We start from the raw sequence: 24,890 nt of genomic DNA on the forward strand, positions 1-24,890 counted from the left end.
TCGTAGTCCACGTGGATCATTAAGTATGAAAAGGTTCAAAAAAAGGAAAAAATCATGAAAAACTCATGTCGACCTTTTGACCTGTCGACCTAGTTACTGTCAACCAATAGTGGTCGACCTAGATAGTGTTGACCTAGAGACCGGATCCTGCGCCGCGCTATAATTATTTGATGGCGTCATTAACCCACACGTCGGGAACTGGAGTCGTCGGGTAACAGTATATGGGTTTACGTAGTGATTCCCTGAAAAGAGAAGGTGAATAAATACAGACTGGATAAATAAGCATTGGATTTTATTTCATCAGTAATAATTTAAGACTTGTACAATCATCAAGTTTTGTTCGTCTTGACACGGCATGATCTGATCAGACCATGAGAAAATTCATATAATAACAAATAAAAATAAACCAAAAATAACCGAAAAACTTACACAAAATACTTAGTTCCTAATTCTTTGTCGTTTGTTTTTTTTAAAATGTCTAGAAAATCTCATCAAAATGCAGCAGTTTCATCAAATATTTACAATTTATATGTTACAAGGTGAAAATTTACATCTCGTCATTAACAGCAGAAACATTTCTGTACGATCCACAACGAAAGTATTAACAGACCGATATAACACCCCTTCTCATTCGCGTCAAATATTCAAAATTTACAGAATGGGCGCTGAAGTCATTATTTTATTATTATTATTAATGCCGTTTATGAACACGTCACGTCAGGCCTCCTTTAATAATAACGTTGCATAGAATCTGGTACGAGAGGAGATGTGGTCACTAGAAGGTGGTAGTTAGAAGGCGGTTGGAAATCATGTCTCGTAGAACAGAGGAAATTCACGTTCAGCGATTCTATGTATTAGCCAGCCCAGAGTAATCTAACAGTCTCCACACACTAGATCGTGCATGTACTTACTGAGCTGACGTGGATGGCGAAATGCGTTAAAAATGAGCTACATTGCAAAAGATAGAAAAACAAAAACAAACATGGTTTCCCATTAATTATACTTACAGGCAGACCGGCTTCCTGACATCATCAGAGACAATACAGTGTTATATAGCACAATGCGTTTCATACACTTGCACTCATCAACATACACAAAGAATTGTGACTTATATACAGAATCCCAAAACTATAAATATAGATCCTCTTTTTTTATTTTGTGAAAATTGTCAGCGATATGAAACATCCGGTCATATTCACAGTTACGGAGATCAGTGCTGGGGGCGAGAATCAGGGAACTGTCTGGATGTCTGTGACGGACGAACCGTTTCATTTGACAGCTAGATATGCCAATTGGGTGAGCATAACTTTTGTCAATGTAGCTTCAGATGCTAAAATCCATTGTTCATTTCAGCAAATGGCAATGTTTGTCCCATATGGGTGTGGTTAACCCTACAATATAATTCACATAGCTATATTTCAGTGCAATGTCATTGTAAGATTGTGTTTCTGCCTAGCAATTCTTACATGGTCCGAAATGCGTGAGGTATTGAACAATTGTACCAACAGTGACTACTTAGCATGTCCCGGTGTCTAAATTCCCTGCGATGGACTGTGGAGAACGGCAGGAAAAGAAATAACACAACATGAGGACATTCACACCACAGGTCACCGAAACACGTTGGTTTTAGCCCTGTGCGGAGAAGCGAAATGCGTCTGTAATGTTACAACCAGACGGAAAATAGTAAGGCAGGCTTAGGCAACTGCTAATTTCCCGGATGTGGCTAAACTACAAGTCCCAGCAAGACCCGGCATTAGCAGCTTAAACACAGACAGGGGATTGGTAGGTTGCCTGCCTCTGTAGTAAGGCATTGAATGGTTAGCACCAAAAACATAGATGATGAATCCTTGCCCACGTCATGTTGGTGCTCAAGTATTACCTGAGGTACAACTGCAGGTAGCCAACTTATTGTATCGTCATTACGTACTGTATATTATACATAGCTAGTACCTTGCAAAGTGCAATATAGATGAGGTGTATCCTTCCCCAACATGAGTAGCAAGTCCGTGCTCTACCGTTGACCTTGAGTCCTGAAGAAGGGAACATAGACACCGGATATCCAAGTAGAAATACCAACCTCCTCCTCCTCCCCTAACAACATACATTAGACGGCGGCTAGGAGCCGCCGGACCTTACAGACAGCTGGTAACCCAATCACAAGGATGACAAGACCACGTAATGCCAGAAAGGGTGGTGGGATCAGATTTTGGTTTACAAACATCTCAATGTATCTCATGAGTTTCTCAGAACTGGTCAATGGTCTGAAAATATCTACATTTCTTGAGCAATGCCGTATGGTGGCAACAAGCTCAATGGAGCCCGGGGTATAGGAGGATAATGGATAACGGTCCTGCATAGCTGTATGACGGTTCTGCAGCGGACGCCGTTCCCCACCAGCACCGGTTATAAACACCAAAAGAAAGGCGAGCAGCATAGTCAGCGACTATCTGCATTGAGGTTACAGAGTGTAGCCGGCTTGTCCAGCAGCCCTGTGTGTGTGTGTGTTTGGTTAGAGCAGCATAGGAAGTGTACGCTCTGCCCTCGCCCAGGGTAGCGCGGAACCCTGCTCAGTCTCCTCTAGCTTCCAGAGAACATAGAACCAAAAAATTTTCAGTGTTTCAGGCAGCGGAGCCTGTTGCAAGTAAGTAGTGCAGCCATTACTCTCACACACTAACGCAGGGTAACTCACTGAGCGGCCAGCGCCCAAGACCCAACGTAAAGTCTAAAGTGTCTTTGTTCCACCCCAGCGCGGAACCCGAAAACGAGCGGCGACTCTCGGTGTGTCATCACAGCGCGGACTCCAGGGATGAATCCAAGATGTCATCGTGATGGCTGGTGCTGTTGGAATCGCTGTCGTAGCTCTGCGGGCTGGAGTAATTAGCGGCCTCCTGCAGCCTCATCAGCATATTCATCTGCAGGAACAATACAAAAATAAGCTGCAGGAGACGTACAGTATATCGGAACGGAGCAGGAGCAGGCGGACTTCGGCAGACAGCTATGACCTTTATAGCACTATAGACACGACGGAACTTCTGTACTCTTACATCACTGTATAACTGCGCCAGATGACAACCCAGCCTACGTCATAAACCAAGTGACTGTCTCGTATGCGCTATAATTCTGGTTTGACGGAGCGTGAGCCATATATAACAGCGGGAGGATATTTAGGGTTTGTCGGTGCAATCCCCCCCCCCCCCCCCCACTCCTCCCCACACACACTAAAATTATAATTGGTTTCCTCTGGATGCAAAGATTGATTCATTTGGTCATCTACATTATATTCTATAGATTCTGTAACAATTTAACAGTTCAACACAACACTGACCGGACTGAGTACGCAAATTGCAACGTAAGCTGTATATATTAATATCCTTGTTGGTTAATATACTATCCCAGTCACCGAATCTGGAATAATTTCATTTGGTTCCCAAGCACCCGATCAATAAGACACGGCAACCATTGTTCCTAAGGTGGAAACGCTATGACATCACAATGATGTAATCAGGACGTCCTCCACGAGTGTCCTGCAATATTAGTCTCTCCCGCCTCGGGAGAGACTAATATTGCAGGACACTTGTGTTAGTAAATGAGTCCTAGAAGCTATACAACAATAAATGTACTGGCACAATAAGGATCATTACAGATGTCCAGCCTATAAGTATACAGGTTGGGAAAACGTTCAGCTGCTCAGCTCACAAGTATATAGGTTAGGAATTAATTTTTAATTTTTTTTTTTTTTTAATCTTGTTCCAGAAAGCAGCAGAGAACATTATAAAATAATTAAGTGCAAATCCTCTCGTTATCAACTGGGTGATAGGAATAGAGAGAGAACGGAGTTTCCTGAAGATCATTAATACTCCAAGGTCTGCGCAAATCATTCGCTAGCGCCCGGCATTCGCTTCACCACTGCTACTAAGGACAATTGGAACAATATGGAAATAATGCTTTAGAAATTCTAGAACATGCAAAATTGTGGCGCTCCAGTTATTGGTGGAACTATGAGTCCCAGCATTTCCTGACGCAGCTGAGGAGCCACCAGTTGATTCCCAAATGCAGCCAACCAAAGATGAACGCACGGTTCTGTATCCTTACCAGGGGGTCCGCTTCCCCAGCTCCGGTTGGAGCCTGTTTGCTGGACGTCCCCTCCCTGGGTACAGAATACCCATCAAATCCTACGTCCTCGGGCCGCAGCTGCAGGAGAGACGGCCACTCGTGCTGCAAGGGAACAGCCGTCCACGGGTATGTATCCATCACCCACTTGGCGGGATCTTCCCAGGGGGATCTTCTGCCGTACAGCTGGAGGAGAAGAAGAAATGCAGTTACCGCGGAGAATGCCTCCATCTGTGGTTCTACAAATGGCTGCCTCTCCGCTGCGGGGAACCTCGCTCACCTGCAGCCCCTCCCTAACAGCTTCCAGCAGATAGGGGATGATCGAGTAGTTCCACAGATCAGTAAACCAGACCCTGGAACCATCCACATCCATCGGGCAGGACAGGAACAGACGCGGCCCTGTAACAGCAGAGAAGATTTCTAAGACGTGTATATCGCGCACATACATGTAACATAGGTATGCCATACATGCTGCAGGAAATGAAGCCTGTAACACATACATTTTAGTAGGGATCATTTGCCTTTAACAAACTTTGCACAAGCATATAGTAACCAATCAGCAGCTTCCTTTTATCTTTTAACTTGCACCAGACAGATGAAAGCTTGTTGCGTATCGATTGCTGTGTTACAATGCAAATGTGGCACCTAAATAAAATGTTACTAAAGGAGTCCTGGTGGCTGCACAAGAAATACAGGAAGAGCGCCACCTGCTGGCGGATGTAGACAATTACAGCTGCAAAAAAATAATAATACTAGTCTAAATAAAATGTAACTAAAGGAGTCCTGGTGGCTGCACAATAAATACAGGAAGAGCGCCACCTGCTGGCGGATGTAGACAATTACAGCTGCAAAAAAATAATACTAGTCTAAATAAAATGTAACTAAAGGAGTCCTGGTGGCTGCACAATAAATACAGGAAGAGCGCCGCCTGCTGACGGATGTAGACAATTACAGCTGCAAAAAAAATATACCAGTCTAAATAAAATGTTACTAAAGGAGTCCTGGTGGCTGCACAATAAATACAGGAAGAGCGCCACCTGCTGGCGGATGTAGACAATTACAGCAGCCAAACGTATACTAGTATAAATAAAATGTAGACGTAATGGAAACAACCTATCCTATGGGACTTGTAATTCCACAACAGCGGAGAGAGCCACCAGGTGCCGAAACCTAATCTCTATCATCCAACTTTACCAACTGCGCCCTCTCCAACAGTGCCCACAGACACCACACTCACCGATGGTCACATCCGAGGAACTGTGAGTTTCCAGGAATCGGTTCAGGTGTTGCCAAACCTTAGGGATCCAGTCTATGATTTTCCCCAGCTCCACGTTCCTGGTCCTGTTGCTCATTTCTGATTCGATTAATTTCCGCCGGAGATAGCGCCCCAGGAATCCCTTCACCGGCTCAGTGTGGTTGGCACACAGCACCCAACTAGAAGGAACCAGGGAGAAGATGAGTCACTGACTCACACCAACCAGACTCATCAGCAATGAGTACGACTCACCAACCATAGCGGAAGTAACACATGCGGCTATGGGACTGGTAAGGCCATGATAAGATAATACAGTGCCATACTGAAGACTCTATTATACTGTCTGTTACATTATACATATACAAAACCCAAATACATGATAATAATGATACTGTAACAGAAACACAGAATGTGACGGCAGGTAAGAACCACTTGCCCCATCTGCCCCTGTACATACACACACATACATACTAGGGGTAACTTTTGGAGAGAACACATTAACCTACCAGTATATTTTTGGATTGTGGGAGGAAACCGGAGTAGCCGGAGGAAACCCACGCAAGCATGGGGAGAATATACAAACTCCACACATTAAGTTCACGGTGGGAATCGAACACAGGACCTCAGTGCTGTGAGGCAGTAATGCTAACCATTACACCATCCGTACAGCCCCCCCATCCTTACTGCCCTAATTATCTACGTTTTCCCGATTTCTTACTAACGGTTGTTAGTCTGTGTTATTAGTCATCTTCTTGGGGAAGCAGTTTTGGCGTATTGGTCAGTATTACTGCCTCACAGCACTAAGGTCTTGGGTTCAATTCCCACCAAAGCCCATTATGTGTGGAGTTTGTATGTTCTCTGCATGTACGTGTTGGGTTTCCTCCTCGTGCTCCGGTTTCCTCTAACAATCCAAACATGTACTGGTAGGTAAATTGGCTAACTAACCCTAGTGTGTGTGTCCATGTGATAGGGAGTATAGATTGTAAGCTCCACTGGGGCAGGGACTGTTGTCAACTGGAAAATTTTCTCTGTACAGCGCTGTGTGAATATGTGTGCGCTGTATATAAATAACTGGCAATAAACATATTATCTGCCCCATTGCTAAGTGGGGAATCAGTAACTCGATGGAGAGTTGTATTGCGCGGTATGTATTGATATAATGACACTGTAGCGTTACATAAACGGCCCTGTACAACACAATGCTCGCCGTACAACACAATGCTCGCCGTACAACACAATGCTCGCCGTTCAACACAATGCTCGCCGTACAACACAATGCTCGCCGTACAACACAAGCGTAGAAAGGGGACCTACCGGAAGTTGTGGTGGAGCTGTAGGTTGGGGGTGGAAGACGTGGCCTGATTCATGGTGCCAATGATGTACGGGCTATAACAAAAACAAGATTACATGAGTACTGAAAGGTGTAACAATACTGCATCTGTAGACGTCACTGAGTAATAATAACCTCAGTCCTTACAGAAAGCATAAAGCACAATAATGACAATACTAGCCCAATCCCCTGCAGGTGGGAGATACTCGTAGGTTTCATTCTCAAGTTCTGTTCTATACCCAGGTAACGTCTAGATTCACTCATCTATCATCAGTCATGCGCAGGGCTGCATCAGAAAATATGGGGCCGGGGACTGATAAAATAAACAGGGTCCCTCCCCCCCAAAAAATATTTGGCCGCACTGCTCCACCCCATTGTGATGTCATACATTGTGAAATTACATATAGTCGGAGTGTTGCGGAAATACTAGGATGGTTTACAGAGAGCTGATGCGCAGGGAACGCTTGTTTTAAGAAGTCCTACTTGCGCATCAGACTGCTGTTGATTCACAGCCTGGTGCAGCTCTACAGGTATTGACAGTAGGAGTCAGAGCTGGGCACCCCTCTCTGCAAGGGCCCAGGACCCCAGTCCCCACAGTCCCCCCCCCGGTGACTGCCCTGGTCATCTGAGGCCCAGGAGCAGAAGGTGATGAGAAAGGATCAGTTACCATTTGTGGTATTTGCAGTTTAGGAGTCCATTGAAGATCTCTCCCAAGGAGCTGACATGATGGAGATTATCCAGGATAACGACCAGCGGCATGTCCACGGCATTGTTCTCACTGTTGCACTGATCGGCGAGGTTGGAGAGATACTGACGCAGCTCCTGGAAGACAGCCCATCCCCGCCATTATACGCTGACCACCTAACGCCACTTACACCAGATACTTATCAGGTCACAGAATATTGTTACAGAGCAACTTAACAGACGCAATTTATCCCGTGACTCCCAGCGCAAATCACTTTCTCTTCTGAGCGTCGCCACATGCAATAAAATTATTATAATAACGTTCAACACGTTTGGGAAAGGTAAATGGAGGGTTACATTATACTGTTCTATACCTTGCTGGATTTGTGATCCACATTGAAAGTAGCTACGACCCCATCTGCCAGGTCCCGCCCCTCGCAATGCACCATGTACTCAGAAAGGCGATTTGCCAGGTATGTTTTTCCCGTCCCGCTAGGACCGGACAAGATGATTCTCCTGTGCTCCATTAAGAGTGAGACATATCGCTGTAATATGGGCCGCGGGATCAGAGTCTCAAACACCAGCCCGTCCAGACTGTTCTCCGCCAGACCTGAGAGACAGAGGATCATCGTTAGCGCTTATTTACAAGCGGATCAAAGTCAGTGCCGGAACGTCAGACATAAGCCCAAAATGGGTGTGGATCATTGGGTCCACCCTGTCTCGGCCGACAGTCACTAGGTCGACCACTGAAGATAGACAGTTAGTAGGTCGACGCTGACTGAAGGTCGACACATGGCTGTTGACAGGTATGGAAGGATGACATGATCATTAGGTCGACACGGGCAAGGTCAACACAGTTTTTGTTTTTTTGTTTCTTGACCTGAATTTCCATCTGGGACCACCGACAATTGAAACGCGTCCCCTCGCCACGCTTCGTGCATGGTGGCTCGCTATGTTCCCCACAAGGTTTATAACCGACTCTATGCCCACTTGGATAGAGAAGCTATGAAAAGGTCCTGAAATCCTCCCAAAAATTGTGTCGACCTTTTGCGTGTCGACCTTGCCCGCGTCGACCCAATGACCGTGACAACCTTCCATACCTGTCGACCTAGTCATGTGTCGACCTTCAGTGGTCGACTTAGTGACTGTCAACCTAAAGACCGGATACTGCTCAAAATACAGGTGTCAATTTCTTTTCTTATAATCCTTATTAATAATATCAGTGGATGCCGGTCACAGGAGACCTGTCCACACCACAATGCAGGTGCAATAATATAACACCAATTACCGGAGAACACCGAGATGTTTTGGGCAAGGATGAGGAAACCAACAATTATTTACAGGAAAGCCCAAACACCGGGGAATGAACGACACACAGTTTCATCCCAACTAATCATGGGGGAAAAAAGACTTATGATTCCCAATCGGTGGCAATCAGTGATCTTCAATCCGTTGGGAATTTCTGCTTGTTGAAAACACCCAACTCACCAAAACGGATCCTTTTTCCTCTAAATCGGGGAAATCAAACATTGCTGAATATCCCCGATTCCCCAACCCCAGCAGAACAAGGCATTGGAGCAATACAATACAGATGTTTGGGCCTCATTACAAAACAGGGGGGCAGATGTATTAACCTGGAGAAGGCATAAGGAAGTGATAAACCGGTGATAAGTACAAGGTGATAAACGCACCAGCCAATCAGCTCCAATATGCAAATTGACAGTTAGGATCCGATTGGCTGGTGCGTTTATCACCTTGCACTTATCACTGGTTTATCACTTCCTTATGCCTTCTCCTGGTTAATACATCTGCCCCAGCGGACCATTATAGCATGATCTGCAATGATATGAAAGTGGCTTCCACCAAACCGGAGTCACATCTACCGGTCCAAGCAGTGTCATAGGAATAGTAGACACACTAGCCACCACAAACCTCACAGAGCTATAAACATTTTTTACCTGCTTCCAGCACTGCTACATATTATTGGTAGAGATGAGCGGGTTCGGTTCCTCTGAATCCGAACCCGCCCGAACTTCAGGTTTTTTACACGGGTCCGAGCAGGCTCGGATCTTCCCGCCTTGCTCGGCTAACCCGAGCGCGCCCGAACATCATCATCGCGCTGTCGGATTCTCGCGAGACTCGGATTCTATATAAGGAGCCGCGCGTCGCCGACATTTTCACACGTGCATTGAGAGTCATAGGGAGAGGACGTGGCTGGCGTCCTCTCCGTTTAGAGAAGAGAGAGACACAGTATTTTGGGGAGCATTATTAGGAGGAGTACTACTATACTGTATACTACTATACTACTTGCTGAAGTGATATTTATACTAGATTAGATAATAGATAGTGTGACTGTAAGTGTATTATCTGACTTGTGGGGGAGACACTGACAGTGGGGAGCAGTTAGAGTCTGAGAGCAGGACTCAGGAGTACATATAACGTACAGTGCACACTTTTGCTGCCAGAGTCAGTGCCACACTGCCATTGTTGTGACCACACTGACCACCAGTATAATAATATATTTTGTGATTGTCTGCTTAGGCCTCGGAGTACTAGTTGCAAGTTGCAACGTGACCTGAAGTGACCACCAGTTTAATAATCAATCACCACCAGTTTAATATATATATATATATATATATAATTGTATATAATATATATATATATATATATAATATTGTATACCACCTACCCGTGGTTTTTTTTTTTTTCATTCTTCTTTATACATACTACTATAGTAGCTTACTGTAGCAGTCTGCGGTGCTGTGCTGACCTGACAGTGTCCAGCAGGTCCGTCATCAGTCATTACATAATAAATATATATAGTACCTGTCCGGCTGCAGTACTAGTGATATTATATTGATTTCATCTCATTATCAATAATTTATCATCCAGTCTAGACTCTATATTAGCAGCAGACACAGTACGTTAGTCCACGGCTGTAGCTACCTCTGTGTCGGCACTCGGCAGTCCATCCATAATTGTATACCACCTACCCGTGTTTTTTTTTTTTTTCTTTCTTCTTTGTACATACTACTATAGAGTATAGTAGCTTACTGTAGCAGTCTGCGGTGCTGCTGAGCTGACAGTGTCCAGCAGGTCCGTCATCAGTCATCATTACCTAATAAATATATTATCTACCTGTCCGGCTGCAGTACTAGTGATATTATATATACATACATATATATATTGATTTCATCTCATTATCAATCATCCAGTCTATATTAGCAGCAGACACAGTACGTTAGTCCACGGCTGTAGCTACCTCTGTGTCGGCACTCGGCAGTCCATCCATAATTGTATACCACCTACCCGTGGTTTTTTTTTTTTCTTTCTTCTTTGTACATACTACTATAGTATAGTAGCTTACTGTAGCAGTCTGCGGTGCTGCTGAGCTGACATTGTCCAGCAGGTCCGTCATCAGTCATCATTACCTAATAAATATATTATCTACCTGTCCGGCTGCAGTACTAGTGATATTATATATACATACATATATATATATTGATTTCATCTCATTATCAATCATCCAGTCTATATTAGCAGCAGACACAGTACGTTAGTCCACGGCTGTAGCTACCTCTGTGTCGGCACTCGGCAGTCCATCCATAATTGTATACCACCTACCCGTGGTTTTTTTTTTTCTTTCTTCTTTGTACATACTACTATAGTATAGTAGCTTACTGTAGCAGTCTGCGGTGCTGCTGAGCTGACAGTGTCCAGCAGGTCCGTCATCAGTCATCATTACCTAATAAATATATTATCTACCTGTCCGGCTGCAGTACTAGTGATATTATATATACATACATATATATATATTGATTTCATCTCATTATCATCCAGTCTATATTAGCAGCAGACACAGTACGGTAGTCCACGGCTGTAGCTACCTCTGTGTCGGCACTCGGCAGTCCATCCATAATTGTATACCACCTACCCGTGTTTGTTTTTTTTTCTTTCTTCTTTGTACATACTACTATAGAGTATAGTAGCTTACTGTAGCAGTCTGCGGTGCTGCTGAGCTGACAGTGTCCAGCAGGTCCGTCATCAGTCATCATTACCTAATAAATATATTATCTACCTGTCCGGCTGCAGTACTAGTGATATTATATATACATACATATATATATTGATTTCATCTCATTATCAATCATCCAGTCTATATTAGCAGCAGACACAGTACGTTAGTCCACGGCTGTAGCTACCTCTGTGTCGGCACTCGGCAGTCCATCCATAATTGTATAACACCTACCTGTGGTTTTTTTTTTTCTTTCTTCTTTGTACATACTACTATAGTATAGTAGCTTACTGTAGCAGTCTGCGGTGCTGCTGAGCTGACAGTGTCCAGCAGGTCCGTCATCAGTCATCATTACCTAATAAATATATTATCTACCTGTCCGGCTGCAGTACTAGTGATATTATATATACATACATATATATATATTGATTTCATCTCATTATCAATCATCCAGTCTATATTAGCAGCAGACACAGTACGTTAGTCCACGGCTGTAGCTACCTCTGTGTCGGCACTCGGCAGTCCATCCATAATTGTATACCACCTACCCGTGGTTTTTTTTTTTCTTTCTTCTTTGTACATACTACTATAGTATAGTAGCTTACTGTAGCAGTCTGCGGTGCTGCTGAGCTGACAGTGTCCAGCAGGTCCGTCATCAGTCATCATTACCTAATAAATATATTATCTACCTGTCCGGCTGCAGTACTAGTGATATTATATATACATACATATATATATATTGATTTCATCTCATTATCATCCAGTCTATATTAGCAGCAGACACAGTACGGTAGTCCACGGCTGTAGCTACCTCTGTGTCGGCACTCGGCAGTCCATCCATAAGTATACTAGTATCCATCCATCTCCATTGTTTACCTGAGGTGCCTTTTAGTTGTGCCTATTAAAATATGGAGAACAAAAATGTTGAGGTTCCAAAATTAGGGAAAGATCAAGATCCACTTCCACCTCGTGCTGAAGCTGCTGCCACTAGTCATGGCCGAGACGATGAAATGCCAGCAACGTCGTCTGCCAAGGCCGATGCCCAATGTCATAGTACAGAGCATGTCAAATCCAAAACACCAAATATCAGTAAAAAAAGGACTCCAAAACCTAAAATAAAATTGTCGGAGGAGAAGCGTAAACTTGCCAATATGCCATTTACCACACGGAGTGGCAAGGAACGGCTGAGGCCCTGGCCTATGTTCATGGCTAGTGGTTCAGCTTCACATGAGGATGGAAGCACTCAGCCTCTCGCTAGAAAACTGAAAAGACTCAAGCTGGCAAAAGCACCGCAAAGAACTGTGCGTTCTTCGAAATCCCAAATCCACAAGGAGAGTCCAATTGTGTCGGTTGCGATGCCTGACCTTCCCAACACTGGACGTGAAGAGCATGCGCCTTCCACCATTTGCACGCCCCCTGCAAGTGCTGGAAGGAGCACCCGCAGTCCAGTTCCTGATAGTCAGATTGAAGATGTCAGTGTTGAAGTACACCAGGATGAGGAGGATATGGGTGTTGCTGGCGCTGGGGAGGAAATTGACCAGGAGGATTCTGATGGTGAGGTGGTTTGTTTAAGTCAGGCACCCGGGGAGACACCTGTTGTCCGTGGGAGGAATAGGGCCATTGACATGCCTGGTCAAAATACAAAAAAAATCAGCTCTTCGGTGTGGAAGTATTTCACCAGAAATGCGGACAACATTTGTCAAGCCGTGTGTTGCCTTTGTCAAGCTGTAATAAGTAGGGGTAAGGACGTTAACCACCTCGGAACATCCTCCCTTATACGTCACCTGCAGCGCATTCATAATAAGTCAGTGACAAGTTCAAAAACTTTGGGTGACAGCGGAAGCAGTCCACTGACCAGTAAATCCCTTCCTCTTGTAACCAAGCTCACGCAAACTACCCCACCAACTCCCTCAGTGTCAATTTCCTCCTTACCCAGGAATGCCAATAGTCCTGCAGGCCATGTCACTGGCAATTCTGACGAGTCCTCTCCTGCCTGGGATTCCTCCGATGCATCCTTGAGTGTAATGCCTACTGCTGCTGGCGCTGCTGTTGTTGCTGCTGGGAGTCGATCGTCATCCCAGAGGGGAAGTCGTAAGCCCACTTGTACTACTTCCAGTAAGCAATTGACTGTCCAACAGTCCTTTGCGAGGAAGATGAAATATCACAGCAGTCATCCTGCTGCAAAGCGGATAACTGAGGCCTTGACAACTATGTTGGTGTTAGACGTGCGTCCGGTATCCGCCGTTAGTTCACAGGGAACTAGACAATTTATTGAGGCAGTGTGCCCCCGTTACCAAATACCATCTAGGTTCCACTTCTCTAGGCAGGCGATACCGAGAATGTACACGGACGTCAGAAAAAGACTCACCAGTGTCCTAAAAAATGCAGTTGTACCCAATGTCCACTTAACCACGGACATGTGGACAAGTGGAGCAGGGCAGGGTCAGGACTATATGACTGTGACAGCCCACTGGGTAGATGTATGGACTCCCGCCGCAAGAACAGCAGCGGCGGCACCAGTAGCAGCATCTCGCAAACGCCAACTCTTTCCTAGGCAGGCTACGCTTTGTATCACCGCTTTCCAGAATACGCACACAGCTGAAAACCTCTTACGGCAACTGAGGAAGATCATCGCGGAATGGCTTACCCCAATTGGACTCTCCTGTGGATTTGTGGCATCGGACAACGCCAGCAATATTGTGTGTGCATTAAATATGGGCAAATTCCAGCACGTCCCATGTTTTGCACATACCTTGAATTTGGTGGTGCAGAATTTTTTTAAAAACGACAGGGGCGTGCAAGAGATGCTGTCGGTGGCCAGAAGAATTGCGGGACACTTTCGGCGTACAGGCACCACGTACAGAAGACTGGAGCACCACCAAAAACTACTGAACCTGCCCTGCCATCATCTGAAGCAAGAAGTGGTAACGAGGTGGAATTCAACCCTCTATATGCTTCAGAGGTTGGAGGAGCAGCAAAAGGCCATTCAAGCCTATACAATTGAGCACGATATAGGAGGTGGAATGCACCTGTCTCAAGCGCAGTGGAGAATGATTTCAACGTTGTGCAAGGTTCTGATGCCCTTTGAACTTGCCACACGTGAAGTCAGTTCAGACACTGCCAGCCTGAGTCAGGTCATTCCCCTCATCAGGCTTTTGCAGAAGAAGCTGGAGACATTGAAGGAGGAGCTAACACGGAGCGATTCCGCTAGGCATGTGGGACTTGTGGATGGAGCCCTTAATTCGCTTAACAAGGATTCACGGGTGGTCAATCTGTTGAAATCAGAGCACTACATTTTGGCCACCGTGCTCGATCCTAGATTTAAAGCCTACCTTGGATCTCTCTTTCCGGCAGACACAAGTCTGCTGGGGTTCAAAGACCTGCTGGTGACAAAATTGTCAAGTCAAGCGGAACGCGACCTGTCAACATCTCCTCCTTCACATTCTCCCGCAACTGGGGGTGCGAGGAAAAGGCTCAGAATTCCGAGCCCACCCGCTGGCGGTGATGCAGGGCAGTCTGGAGCGACTGCTGATGCTGACATCTGGTCCGGACTGAAGGACCTGACAACGATTACGGACATGTCGTCTACTGTCACTGCATATGATTCTCTCACCATTGAAAGAATGGTGGAGGATTATATGAGTGACCGCATCCAAGTAGGCACGTCACACAGTCCGTACTTATACTGGCAGGAAAAAGAGGCAATTTGGAGGCCCTTGCACAAACTGGCTTTATTCTACCTAAGTTGCCCTCCCACAAGTGTGTACTCCGAAAGAGTGTTTAGTGCCGCCGCTCACCTTGTCAGCAATCGGCGTACGAGGTTACATCCAGAAAATGTGGAGAAGATGATGTTCATTAAAATGAATTATAATCAATTCCTCCGTGGAGACATTGACCAGCAGCAATTGCCTCCACAAAGTACACAGGGAGCTGAGATGGTGGATTCCAGTGGGGACGAATTGATAATCTGTGAGGAGGGGGATGTACACGGTGATATATCGGAGGATGATGATGAGGTGGACATCTTGCCTCTGTAGAGCCAGTTTGTGCAAGGAGAGATTAATTGCTTCTTTTTTGGTGGGGGTCCAAACCAACCCGTCATTTCAGTCACAGTCGTGTGGCAGACCCTGTCACTGAAATGATGGGTTGGTTAAAGTGTGCATGTCCTGTTTATACAACATAAGGGTGGGTGGGAGGGCCCAAGGACAATTCCATCTTGCACCTCTTTTTTCTTTAATTTTTCTTTGCGTCATGTGCTGTTTGTGGAATGTTTTTTGGAAGGGCCATCCTGCGTGACACTGCAGTGCCACTCCTAGATGGGCCCGGTGTTTGTGTCGGCCACTAGGGTCGCTTATCTTACTCACACAGCTACCTCATTGCGCCTCTTTTTTTCTTTGCGTCATGTGCTGTTTGGGGAGGGTTTTTTGGAAGGGCCATCCTGCGTGACACTGCAGTGCCATTCCTAGATGGGCACGGTGTTTGTGTCGGCCACTAGGGTCGCTTATCTTACTCACACAGCTACCTCATTGCGCCTCTTTTTTTCTTTGCGTCATGTGCTGTTTGGGGAGGGTTTTTTGGAAGGGCCATCCTGCGTGACACTGCAGTGCCACTCCTAGATGGGCCCGGTGTTTGTGTCGGCCACTAGGGTCGCTTATCTTACTCACACAGCTACCTCATTGCGCCTCTTTTTTTCTTTGCGTCATGTGCTGTTTGGGGAGTGTTTTTTGGAAGGGCCATCCTGCGTGACACTGCAGTGCCACTCCTAGATGGGCACGGTGTTTGTGTCGGCCACTAGGGTCGCTTATCTTACTCACACAGCTACCTCATTGCGCCTCTTTTTTTCTTTGCGTCATGTGCTGTTTGGGGAGGGTTTTTTGGAAGGGCCATCCTGCGTGACACTGCAGTGCCACTCCTAGATGGGCCCGGTGTTTGTGTCGGCCACTAGGGTCGCTTATCTTACTCACACAGCTACCTCATTGCGCCTCTTTTTTTCTTTGCGTCATGTGCTGTTTGGGGAGGGTTTTTTGGAAGGGCCATCCTGCGTGACACTGCAGTGCCACTCCTAGATGGGCCCGGTGTTTGTGTCGGCAACTAGGGTCGCTTATCTTACTCACACAGCTACCTCATTGCGCCTCTTTTTTTCTTTGCGTCATGTGCTGTTTGGGGAGGGTTTTTTGGAAGGGCCATCCTGCGTGACACTGCAGTGCCACTCCTAGATGGGCACGGTGTTTGTGTCGGCCACTAGGGTCGCTTATCTTACTCACACAGCTACCTCATTGCGCCTCTTTTTTTCTTTGCGTCATGTGCTGTTTGGGGAGGGTTTTTTGGAAGGGCCATCCTGCGTGACACTGCAGTGCCACTCCTAGATGGGCACGGTGTTTGTGTCGGCCACTAGGGTCGCTTAGCTTACTCACACAGCTACCTCATTGCGCCTCTTTTTTTCTTTGCGTCATGTGCTGTTTGGGGAGTGTTTTTTGGAAGGGCCATCCTGCGTGACACTGCAGTGCCACTCCTAGATGGGCCCGGTGTTTGTGTCGGCCACTAGGGTCGCTTATCTTACTCACACAGCTACCTCATTGCGCCTTTTTTTCTTTGCGTCATGTGCTGTTTGGGGAGGGTTTTTTGGAAGGGCCATCCTGCGTGACACTGCAGTGCCACTCCTAGATGGGCCCGGTGTTTGTGTCGGCCACTAGGGTCGCTTATCTTACTCACACAGCTACCTCATTGCGCCTCTTTTTTTCTTTGCGTCATGTGCTGTTTGGGGAGTGTTTTTTGGAAGGGCCATCCTGCGTGACACTGCAGTGCCACTCCTAGATGGGCACGGTGTTTGTGTCGGCCACTAGGGTCGCTTAGCTTAGTCATCCAGCGACCTAGGTGCAAATTTTAGGACTAAAAATAATATTGTGAGGTGTGAGGTATTCAGAATAGACTGAAAATGAGTGGAAATTATGGTTTTTGAGGTTAATAATACTTTGGGATCAAAATGACCCCCAAATTCTATGATTTAAGCTGTTTTTTAGTGTTTTTAAAAAAAAACACCCGAATCCAAAACACACCCGAATCCGACAAAAAAAATTCGGTGAGGTTTTGCCAAAACGCGGTCGAACCCAAAACACGGCCGCGGAACCGAACCCAAAACCAAAACACAAAACCCGAAAAATTTCAAGTGCACATCTCTAATTATTGGTATTGAAGAGTCATGCCTTAATATGCCATAAAATGTATATATGTAGCTGTATATTAAATAATAACAAATATTATTCACGGATGTTCCCATTTAATACCATACGATAGTGATTTATCTGACAGATGCCACTCAGAGAACATATTGTAGGTTATCTGATAATAACTACAAGTAGAAAAAACTTATTACAAGATAAATGTATAATGAATGTACCTTTTAGAGACACAGCGATGGTGTCACTCTCTCCCACCAGGTACCCGCAGGGGAGCAGTTCCGGCGTGCCCGCTGTGTTTGTGCGTTGGATCTCTCCGATGCTGTATCCTAGAACGCTGTCAGAATTCAATCCCAGCTGCGCCACCGGATCTACGTGAACTATATATTCCTGCACAAGAGAAAGTTACGTTGGCTGAGCCCCAGTGCAGCGACACGTCGTGGATATGTCAGTGTAAAAATGACATTACTGCAGCAACACAAATGTGAGAGGGCTACTTACCTTAAACAGCCTTCGTACCACGCCATCCAGTACATCCCACCTGGTCTTACCGCCGACACCAATACACCCTATAAGGAACGCACGTGGCCGGCAATCCTGCAGGAAATAAAAGTTGTTAGAAATTGAGAGGACGACGTGGTTGTAAACAAGGGCGCTCTGTTATAGACACTGTGTTATCAGTTCATAAATTCTAAAGAAGTATTCTCCTTGGAGGCAGAATGTGCAGTCTCTATAGTTACTGGATGATGACTAGGTTCCTGTAATAAGGGGAAGCATGAGCACCACACACGCACCTCTCTCCAGTTTATTTCCTCAGAGAAACTGACGATGATCTTCACGTGGCGGCTCTCCTTACGCAGGGTACCATCGGCGGAGTCGTCCAGCAACATGTCTGCAAGAGGGAGCCAACAAGTCAGGGAACAGACCAAAGGGCAACGTGTGCAACCTTCATTTTAAAGATGTGCACCAACCCTCAATTAGTTCAGGTGCAGGTTCCCCTCAACTATAGGGGTTTGGGGCTCATGTCAATAGAAGCGCTTGATTTATTTAGCAGAATGGCTTCATGGAATCACTGAGAGAACAGGCAGCTACTAATAGGCTGTCAGATTCCCAACGCTTCCGCCATCTGTCAGCAATCCCTCCTGTAACTGTGAGACACCGCTGGCAAATGGGATTTCTCCATACGCGCGTACAACATGTGGGGAGATGAGGCCGATGTCAGCTATTGCTGGCTGTGTTGGATGTGTCGGCAGCAGTGATAATGTAGGCATTACCCAGAATTCCTTACATTTCCTACGTCCCTAAACATAGTCTGACACCTAATATAACCAACACCCCAGTTTCCCTAACAGGTTCCCGGAGCACGCACATATAGATATGGGGGTAAATTTACTAAAGGTCGATCGAGCTAAAATAAAGTTGTTTTATCCGTTGGTGCATAACAGGTCGACAGTTAATAGGCCAATACCATATGGTCGACAAGGTCAACAAGACAATGGTCGACACACATATGGTTGACACTGAGGACCGTTTTTGTGTGACCACACGTGCATGTCGACCTTTAGTATTATCTACCTTTTTCATGTCGACCGTTTGTCCCCGTCGACCTACTGACAGTTGACCATTTGGTGTCGGCCTTCTGACTGTCGATCTGTAAATCCGCAGCCAGTATCCCTGTCGACCTACTTTCTGTCAACCAATAGTGGTCGACCTAGACACTGTCGACGTAACTCTAGTCGACCCCACATACCACACCCGTTTAAATGTTAGGAATATCTCGTAAACTAGCACCAATATGGCTATATACCCAGGCTGGAGGACTCCGTCATGGTCAGGCCTGGCTGCGGATAGCCCATGGATTGTCTGGGAGAAGAAGAGATGGAAAGTTGGGACGGGGTCCGGCTGCATTTCCCGTGGTTTTCCGATTTTAACCGATCGTTTTCCGCCTTCAGCTTTTCAATCTCCGTCTGCACAAAACAACAACAAAATACTGTATTAGTAAAAATGTACAGCAAAGAGCACACAATCGTTGTAATCAGACACACCCTAAGCGGGTGAGAAAGGACAGGAGCTTCTGTAAGTAATTACATGCAGGAACAGAGTTTCCTCCTGATATGCAGATATCCAGAACATGTACCTCCAGGGGACCTCAGAAAGATTTTAGGGGAACATCAGTCTGTTAGCTAGAACTTTAGAATGTAAGCTCTCACAAGCAGGGCTCTCAATCCTCATGTGCTAATCCTTCTCTTACTTAAACCTACTTCGACGGCACCAAACCCCACGTTTTCTGCCCCCTGATACTTATGTCAGTGTCGTCTGCCGCTGTAGCTATGTTTATTTACCCTGTACTGGTCCTATATTGTCTTCAACTGTAAGTCACTATTTTCCATTTTTAATTATTTTGTTTACATACTATGTAATTGGGCGCTGCGGAACCCTTGTGGCGCCATATAAATGATAATAATAACTCAACGGTAACACTACTTTTATAATACATAAAACTAATCAGAGGTTATCTGTATAACCTATAAAAGCATAAGGAGTGTCTAGGTATAAATAAAGTCACTGTGACTAGGCTAGTCTGCTCACAATTACACCCAATAGTGCAAACACACACACACACACACACACACACACACACACACACACACACACACACACACACACACGTGACTGGTAACTGTAATGGAAGTCCTGTAAATGAAATACACCACCATGTGGTAAGCACTGGTACTGCAGCTTCCTGCGCCATTCCCCTCATTTTGTCTGCCCCACGCAAGCCGCGTAGCGCGCAAGGCATACGGTGTACCAAAACAGTACCTGCATTCTGTTCATGGCCTCTCTGAGCGTGTCTAGCTGATGTGCGGAGCTCAGCGCCTCCAGCCGGATATCCGTCAGCTTCATCTCTTTGTCGCGGAGCTCGTTGCGCAGCTGCAAGACGCTGTCCGCCTCGTTTTCTGTGCAGTCAGAGAGTCTACGGGGAAGGGTGAAACATAAGTCAGGCAGGCCAGGTGCTATGTGTCCTCAGAATAAAAGGACGGCCAGGAAATTCTGGCAGCGAGAGCAGGCTATATACATCCAACATACATTCATTGGAGTTTAATAAGAAAACCCCCAAACACCTAATAGCTAGGCTGTCCCGCTGCCAGGAGCGTCCGGCAATTTTATTTTCTCTGAGCTATTGTGCGATCAGCGCTTTATCATCAGTGATGTGACCATACAAATCTGAAATTAAAAAACATATGCCAGAGGTTACCGTAACGTTTCTGGGTTACAAAATAAAGCAGGAGTCTGCGCTAATACTACCTGATGAAGAGTGATCTGTACAGGGGAGTCGCCAGAGAGCAGCCATATTTATCGCCTACTACGCAACGGCTGCTTGCCCTGACAAGAGCATGTGGATTTCTGTACTTAACATGTGATTGATAAATTACAGGTTACGCAGCAATTAAATGATTAACGGATTGTCAACTTAAGAAGAAAAATCCTAAAATTGTCAGCCCTGTTCTGCGGATCCCTGGAGACGTTAATGATGTGCTGCTGCTGCAGAATATTCCGTAAAAACTCAATTTACCAAGAAGCCTAACCATCTGCAATGTTACACAGTATGTAAAAGATCACGGGGTACTATCGTCATCACGCACCACCCCACCCAAGGTGGGGTAACACTCAGCAACAGAGTACTCTGCTTTAATTCAACTTCTACAGTAATTTTTTGTTAATTTGTTTTTTTATCATGCTTCTGTAACGCTGATGTCATAGAGGGGTATTTAAAGAGTACACGCCGGAAGCAACAATTTTAAGAGCTCAAGCAATAATTCATTTACGCACAGCCAAAATATATACTAGGAGCTTGTGATTTCACTGAAGCTGCTGAGAATACGGCCTATCCGCAAGGTCCGTCAGTGATGTCACCACTTCCCAGAGATCATCAATATCGGTTCGGACCATGCAACGGCCGCCTTCATTTGCAAAAGCGGTTATATAGTTGGTGGCAACGAGATACATACAGTGGCAGATAGGGATATAGAACTTGTAATGACTTACAGAGAGTTGGAGAGGGACCCCCGCATTAGGGGAGTAGATAGCAATGAGCTGTTGTGCAGTAACTTGGGTGAAGACGGAAGGGAGGAATCGGTCATCTCCTCAATATCAGAGTGAGAGGACGCCGATTTGGGAGACTTCTTCTTTCCAAAAGCTTGTTTGAAGGAACTTCTCAGCTGCAAAGGAAAAGACAGAGGCGGTCAGGGACGCGGGACACAGAGAGAGCGAACACAAAGACAGTCGCTGGGGGAAGAGGATGAACCATGATGGAGGGTGACCGAGACAAATGAGTGATCGGCTAATGGAAGGCGTGACGTAATGGATGACAGAGGGGAGTGACAGGTGGCGTGCAGACCTTACCTCGTTCACCTAGGACGGGACACGAAAGCAAAACGGGACAGGAGGAAGAGAGGCGGGATGGGGGAAAAAAAAAAAAAAAGACGTTTTAACAGACAGGAAAATGCCTTCTATGCCAAAGACAAACATGAGCAGAATGGAGACAGACCCCTGGCACCCTAACAGGAGCAATGCAGAGTAATGCGCTCACGTTACTGACTGACATGAGGACTAGAGCTGAACGTTGCACGGAACTCTACTGCAGTTATAAATTCTGTCAGCAGGAACGCTGATGATTGGTGACTTTGAGAAGCCGCCGTTTAGTACATAAGGCCGGTGGGGTGCTGTGGTATGAACCAAAACACCATACAAGATATATATTTGTGTATAATAATAAGATTTTACTCACCGGTAAATCTATTTCTCGTAGTCCGTAGTGGATGCTGGGGACTCCGTAAGGACCATGGGGAATAGCGGCTCCGCAGGAGACTGGGCACAGCTAAGAAAGATTTAGGACTACCTGGTGTGCACTGGCTCCTCCCACTATGCCCCTCCTCCAGACCTCAGTTAGGATACTGTGCTCGGAAGAGCTGACACAATAAGGAAGGATTTTGAATCCCGGGTAAGACTCATACCAGCCACACCAATCACACCGTATAACTCGTGATATTATACCCAGTTAACAGTATGAACATAACAGAGCCTCTCAAAAGATGGCTCAACAATAACCCTTGTAGTTAACAATAACTATATACAAGTATTGCAGACAGTCCGCACTTGGGACGGGCGCCCAGCATCCACTACGGACTACGAGAAATAGATTTACCGGTGAGTAAAATCTTATTTTCTCTGACGTCCTAGTGGATGCTGGGGACTCCGTAAGGACCATGGGGATTATACCAAAGCTCCCAAACGGGCGGGAGAGTGCGGATGACTCTGCAGCACCGAATGAGAGAACTCAAGGTCCTCCTCAGCCAGGGTATCAAATTTGTAGAATTTTGCAAACGTGTTTGCCCCTGACCAAGTAGCTGCTCGGCAAAGTTGTAATGCCGAGACCCCTCGGGCAGCCGCCCAAGAAGAGCCCACTTGCCTCGTGGAATGGGCTTTTACAGATTTAGGCTGCGGCAGGCCAGCCACAGAATGCGCAAGCTGAATTGTGCTACAAATCCAGCGAGCAATAGTCTGCTTTGAAGCAGGAGTACCCATCTTGTTTGGTGCATACAGGATAAATAGCGAGTCAGTCTTCCTGACTCCAGCCGTCCTGGAAACATAAATTTTCAAGGCCCTGACTACGTCCAGTAACTTGGAGTCCTCCAAGTCCCTAGTAGCCGCAGGCACCACAATAGGTTGGTTCAAGTGAAAAGCTGATACCACCTTAGGAAGAAACTGGGGACGAGTCCTCAATTCTGCCCTATCCATATGGAAAATCAAATAGGGGCTTTTACATGACAAAGCCGCCAATTCTGACACACGCCTTGCCGAAGCCAAGGCCAAAAGCATGACCACTTTCCACTGAGATATTTTAAATCCACGGTTTTGAGTGGCTCAAACCAATGTGACTTTAGGAAACCCAACACCACACGTTGAGGTCCCACGGTGCCACTGGAGGCACAAAAGGAGGCTGAATATGCAGCACTCCCTTGACAAATGTCTGAACTTCAGGCAGTGAAGCCAGTTCTTTTTGGAAGAAAATCGACAGAGCCGAAATCTGGACCTTAATGGAACCCAGTTTTAGGCCCATAGTCACCCCTGACTGTAGGAAGTGCAGAAATCGACCTAGCTGGAATTCCTCCGTTGGGGCCTTCCTGGCCTCACACCACGCAACATATTTTCGCCATATGCGGTGATAATGTTGTACGGTTACATCTTTTCTAGCTTTAATAAGCGTAGGAATGACTTCCTCCGGAATACCCTTTTCTTTTAGGATCCGGTGTTCAACCGCCATGCCGTCAAACGCAGCCGCGGTAAGTCTTGGAACAGACAGGGCCCCTGCAGCAGCAAGTCCTGTCTGAGCGGCAGAGGCCATGGGTCCTCTGAGATTAATTCTTGAAGTTCCGGGTACCAAGACCTTCTTGGCCAATCTGGAACAATGAGAATAGTTCTTACTCCTCTTTTCTTTATTATCCTCAGTACCTTGGGTATGAGAGGAAGAGGAGGGAACACATAAACCGACCGGTACACCCACGGTGTCACTAGAGCGTCCACAGCTATCGCCTGAGGGTCTCTTGACCTGGCGCAATATTTTTCTAGCTTTTTGTTTAAGCGGGACGCCATCATGTCCACCTGTGGCTTTTCCCAACGGTTTACAATCAGTTGGAAGACTTCTGGATGAAGTCCCCACTCTCCCGGGTGGAGGTCGTGCCTGCTGAGGAAGTCTGCTTCCCAGTTGTCCACTCCCGGAATGAACACTGCTGACAGTGCTAACACGTGATTTTCCGCCCATCGGAGAATCCTTGTGGCTTCTGCCATCGCCGTCCTGCTTCATGTGCCGCCCTGTCGATTTACATGGGCGACTGCCGTGATGTTGTCTGACTGGATCAGAACCGGCTGGTTTTGAAGCAGGGGCTTTGCTTGACTTAGTGCATTGTAAATGGCCCTCAGTTCCAGAACATTTATGTGTAGGGAAGTCTCCTGACTTGACCAAAGTCCTTGGAAGTTCCTTCCCCGTGTGACTGCACCCCAGCCCCGAAGGCTGGCATCCGTGGTCACCAGGACCCAGTCCTGTATGCCGAATCTGCGGCCCTCTCTGAGATGAGCACTCTGCAGCCACCACAGCAGAGACACCCTGGTCCTTGGAGACAGGGTTATCAACCGATGCATTTGAAGATGCGATCCGGACCATTGGTCCAACAGGTCCCACTGAAAGGTTCTGGCATGGAACCTGCCGAATGGAATCGCTTCGTAGGAAGCTACCATCTTTCCCAGGACTCACGTGCAATG

The 24,890-nt window shown here is 46.3% G+C and overlaps 1 protein-coding gene across 9 annotated transcripts in view; it reads right to left on the bottom strand.

Moving 5' to 3' along the window:
* Nucleotides 1–275: 275 nt before the first annotated feature.
* NAV2 (neuron navigator 2) overlaps nt 276–24,890 on the bottom strand; it is a 708,207-nt gene continuing 683,592 nt past the window's right edge. For all 9 annotated transcript variants that reach the window (XM_063946386.1, XM_063946388.1, XM_063946385.1 and 6 more), the window contains 13 exons: nt 21,618–21,790; nt 20,391–20,544; nt 19,378–19,537; nt 18,365–18,462; nt 18,072–18,167; nt 17,792–17,960; nt 7,754–7,989; nt 7,363–7,517; nt 6,680–6,751; nt 5,348–5,544; nt 4,391–4,509; nt 4,093–4,296; nt 276–2,912 (listed from right to left, as the gene is read on the bottom strand). In XM_063946386.1, the coding sequence (XP_063802456.1) occupies nt 2,787–2,912; nt 4,093–4,296; nt 4,391–4,509; nt 5,348–5,544; nt 6,680–6,751; nt 7,363–7,517; nt 7,754–7,989; nt 17,792–17,960; nt 18,072–18,167; nt 18,365–18,462; nt 19,378–19,537; nt 20,391–20,544; nt 21,618–21,790 (1,959 nt within the window). In that variant the 3' untranslated portion in view covers nt 276–2,786. The remainder of the gene's footprint in view (nt 2,913–4,092; nt 4,297–4,390; nt 4,510–5,347; nt 5,545–6,679; nt 6,752–7,362; nt 7,518–7,753; nt 7,990–17,791; nt 17,961–18,071; nt 18,168–18,364; nt 18,463–19,377; nt 19,538–20,390; nt 20,545–21,617; nt 21,791–24,890) is intronic.

This window comes from Pseudophryne corroboree, chromosome 11 (assembly GCF_028390025.1).
Source record: "Pseudophryne corroboree isolate aPseCor3 chromosome 11, aPseCor3.hap2, whole genome shotgun sequence".
In the NCBI taxonomy this organism is placed as follows: Eukaryota; Metazoa; Chordata; class Amphibia; order Anura; family Myobatrachidae; genus Pseudophryne; species Pseudophryne corroboree.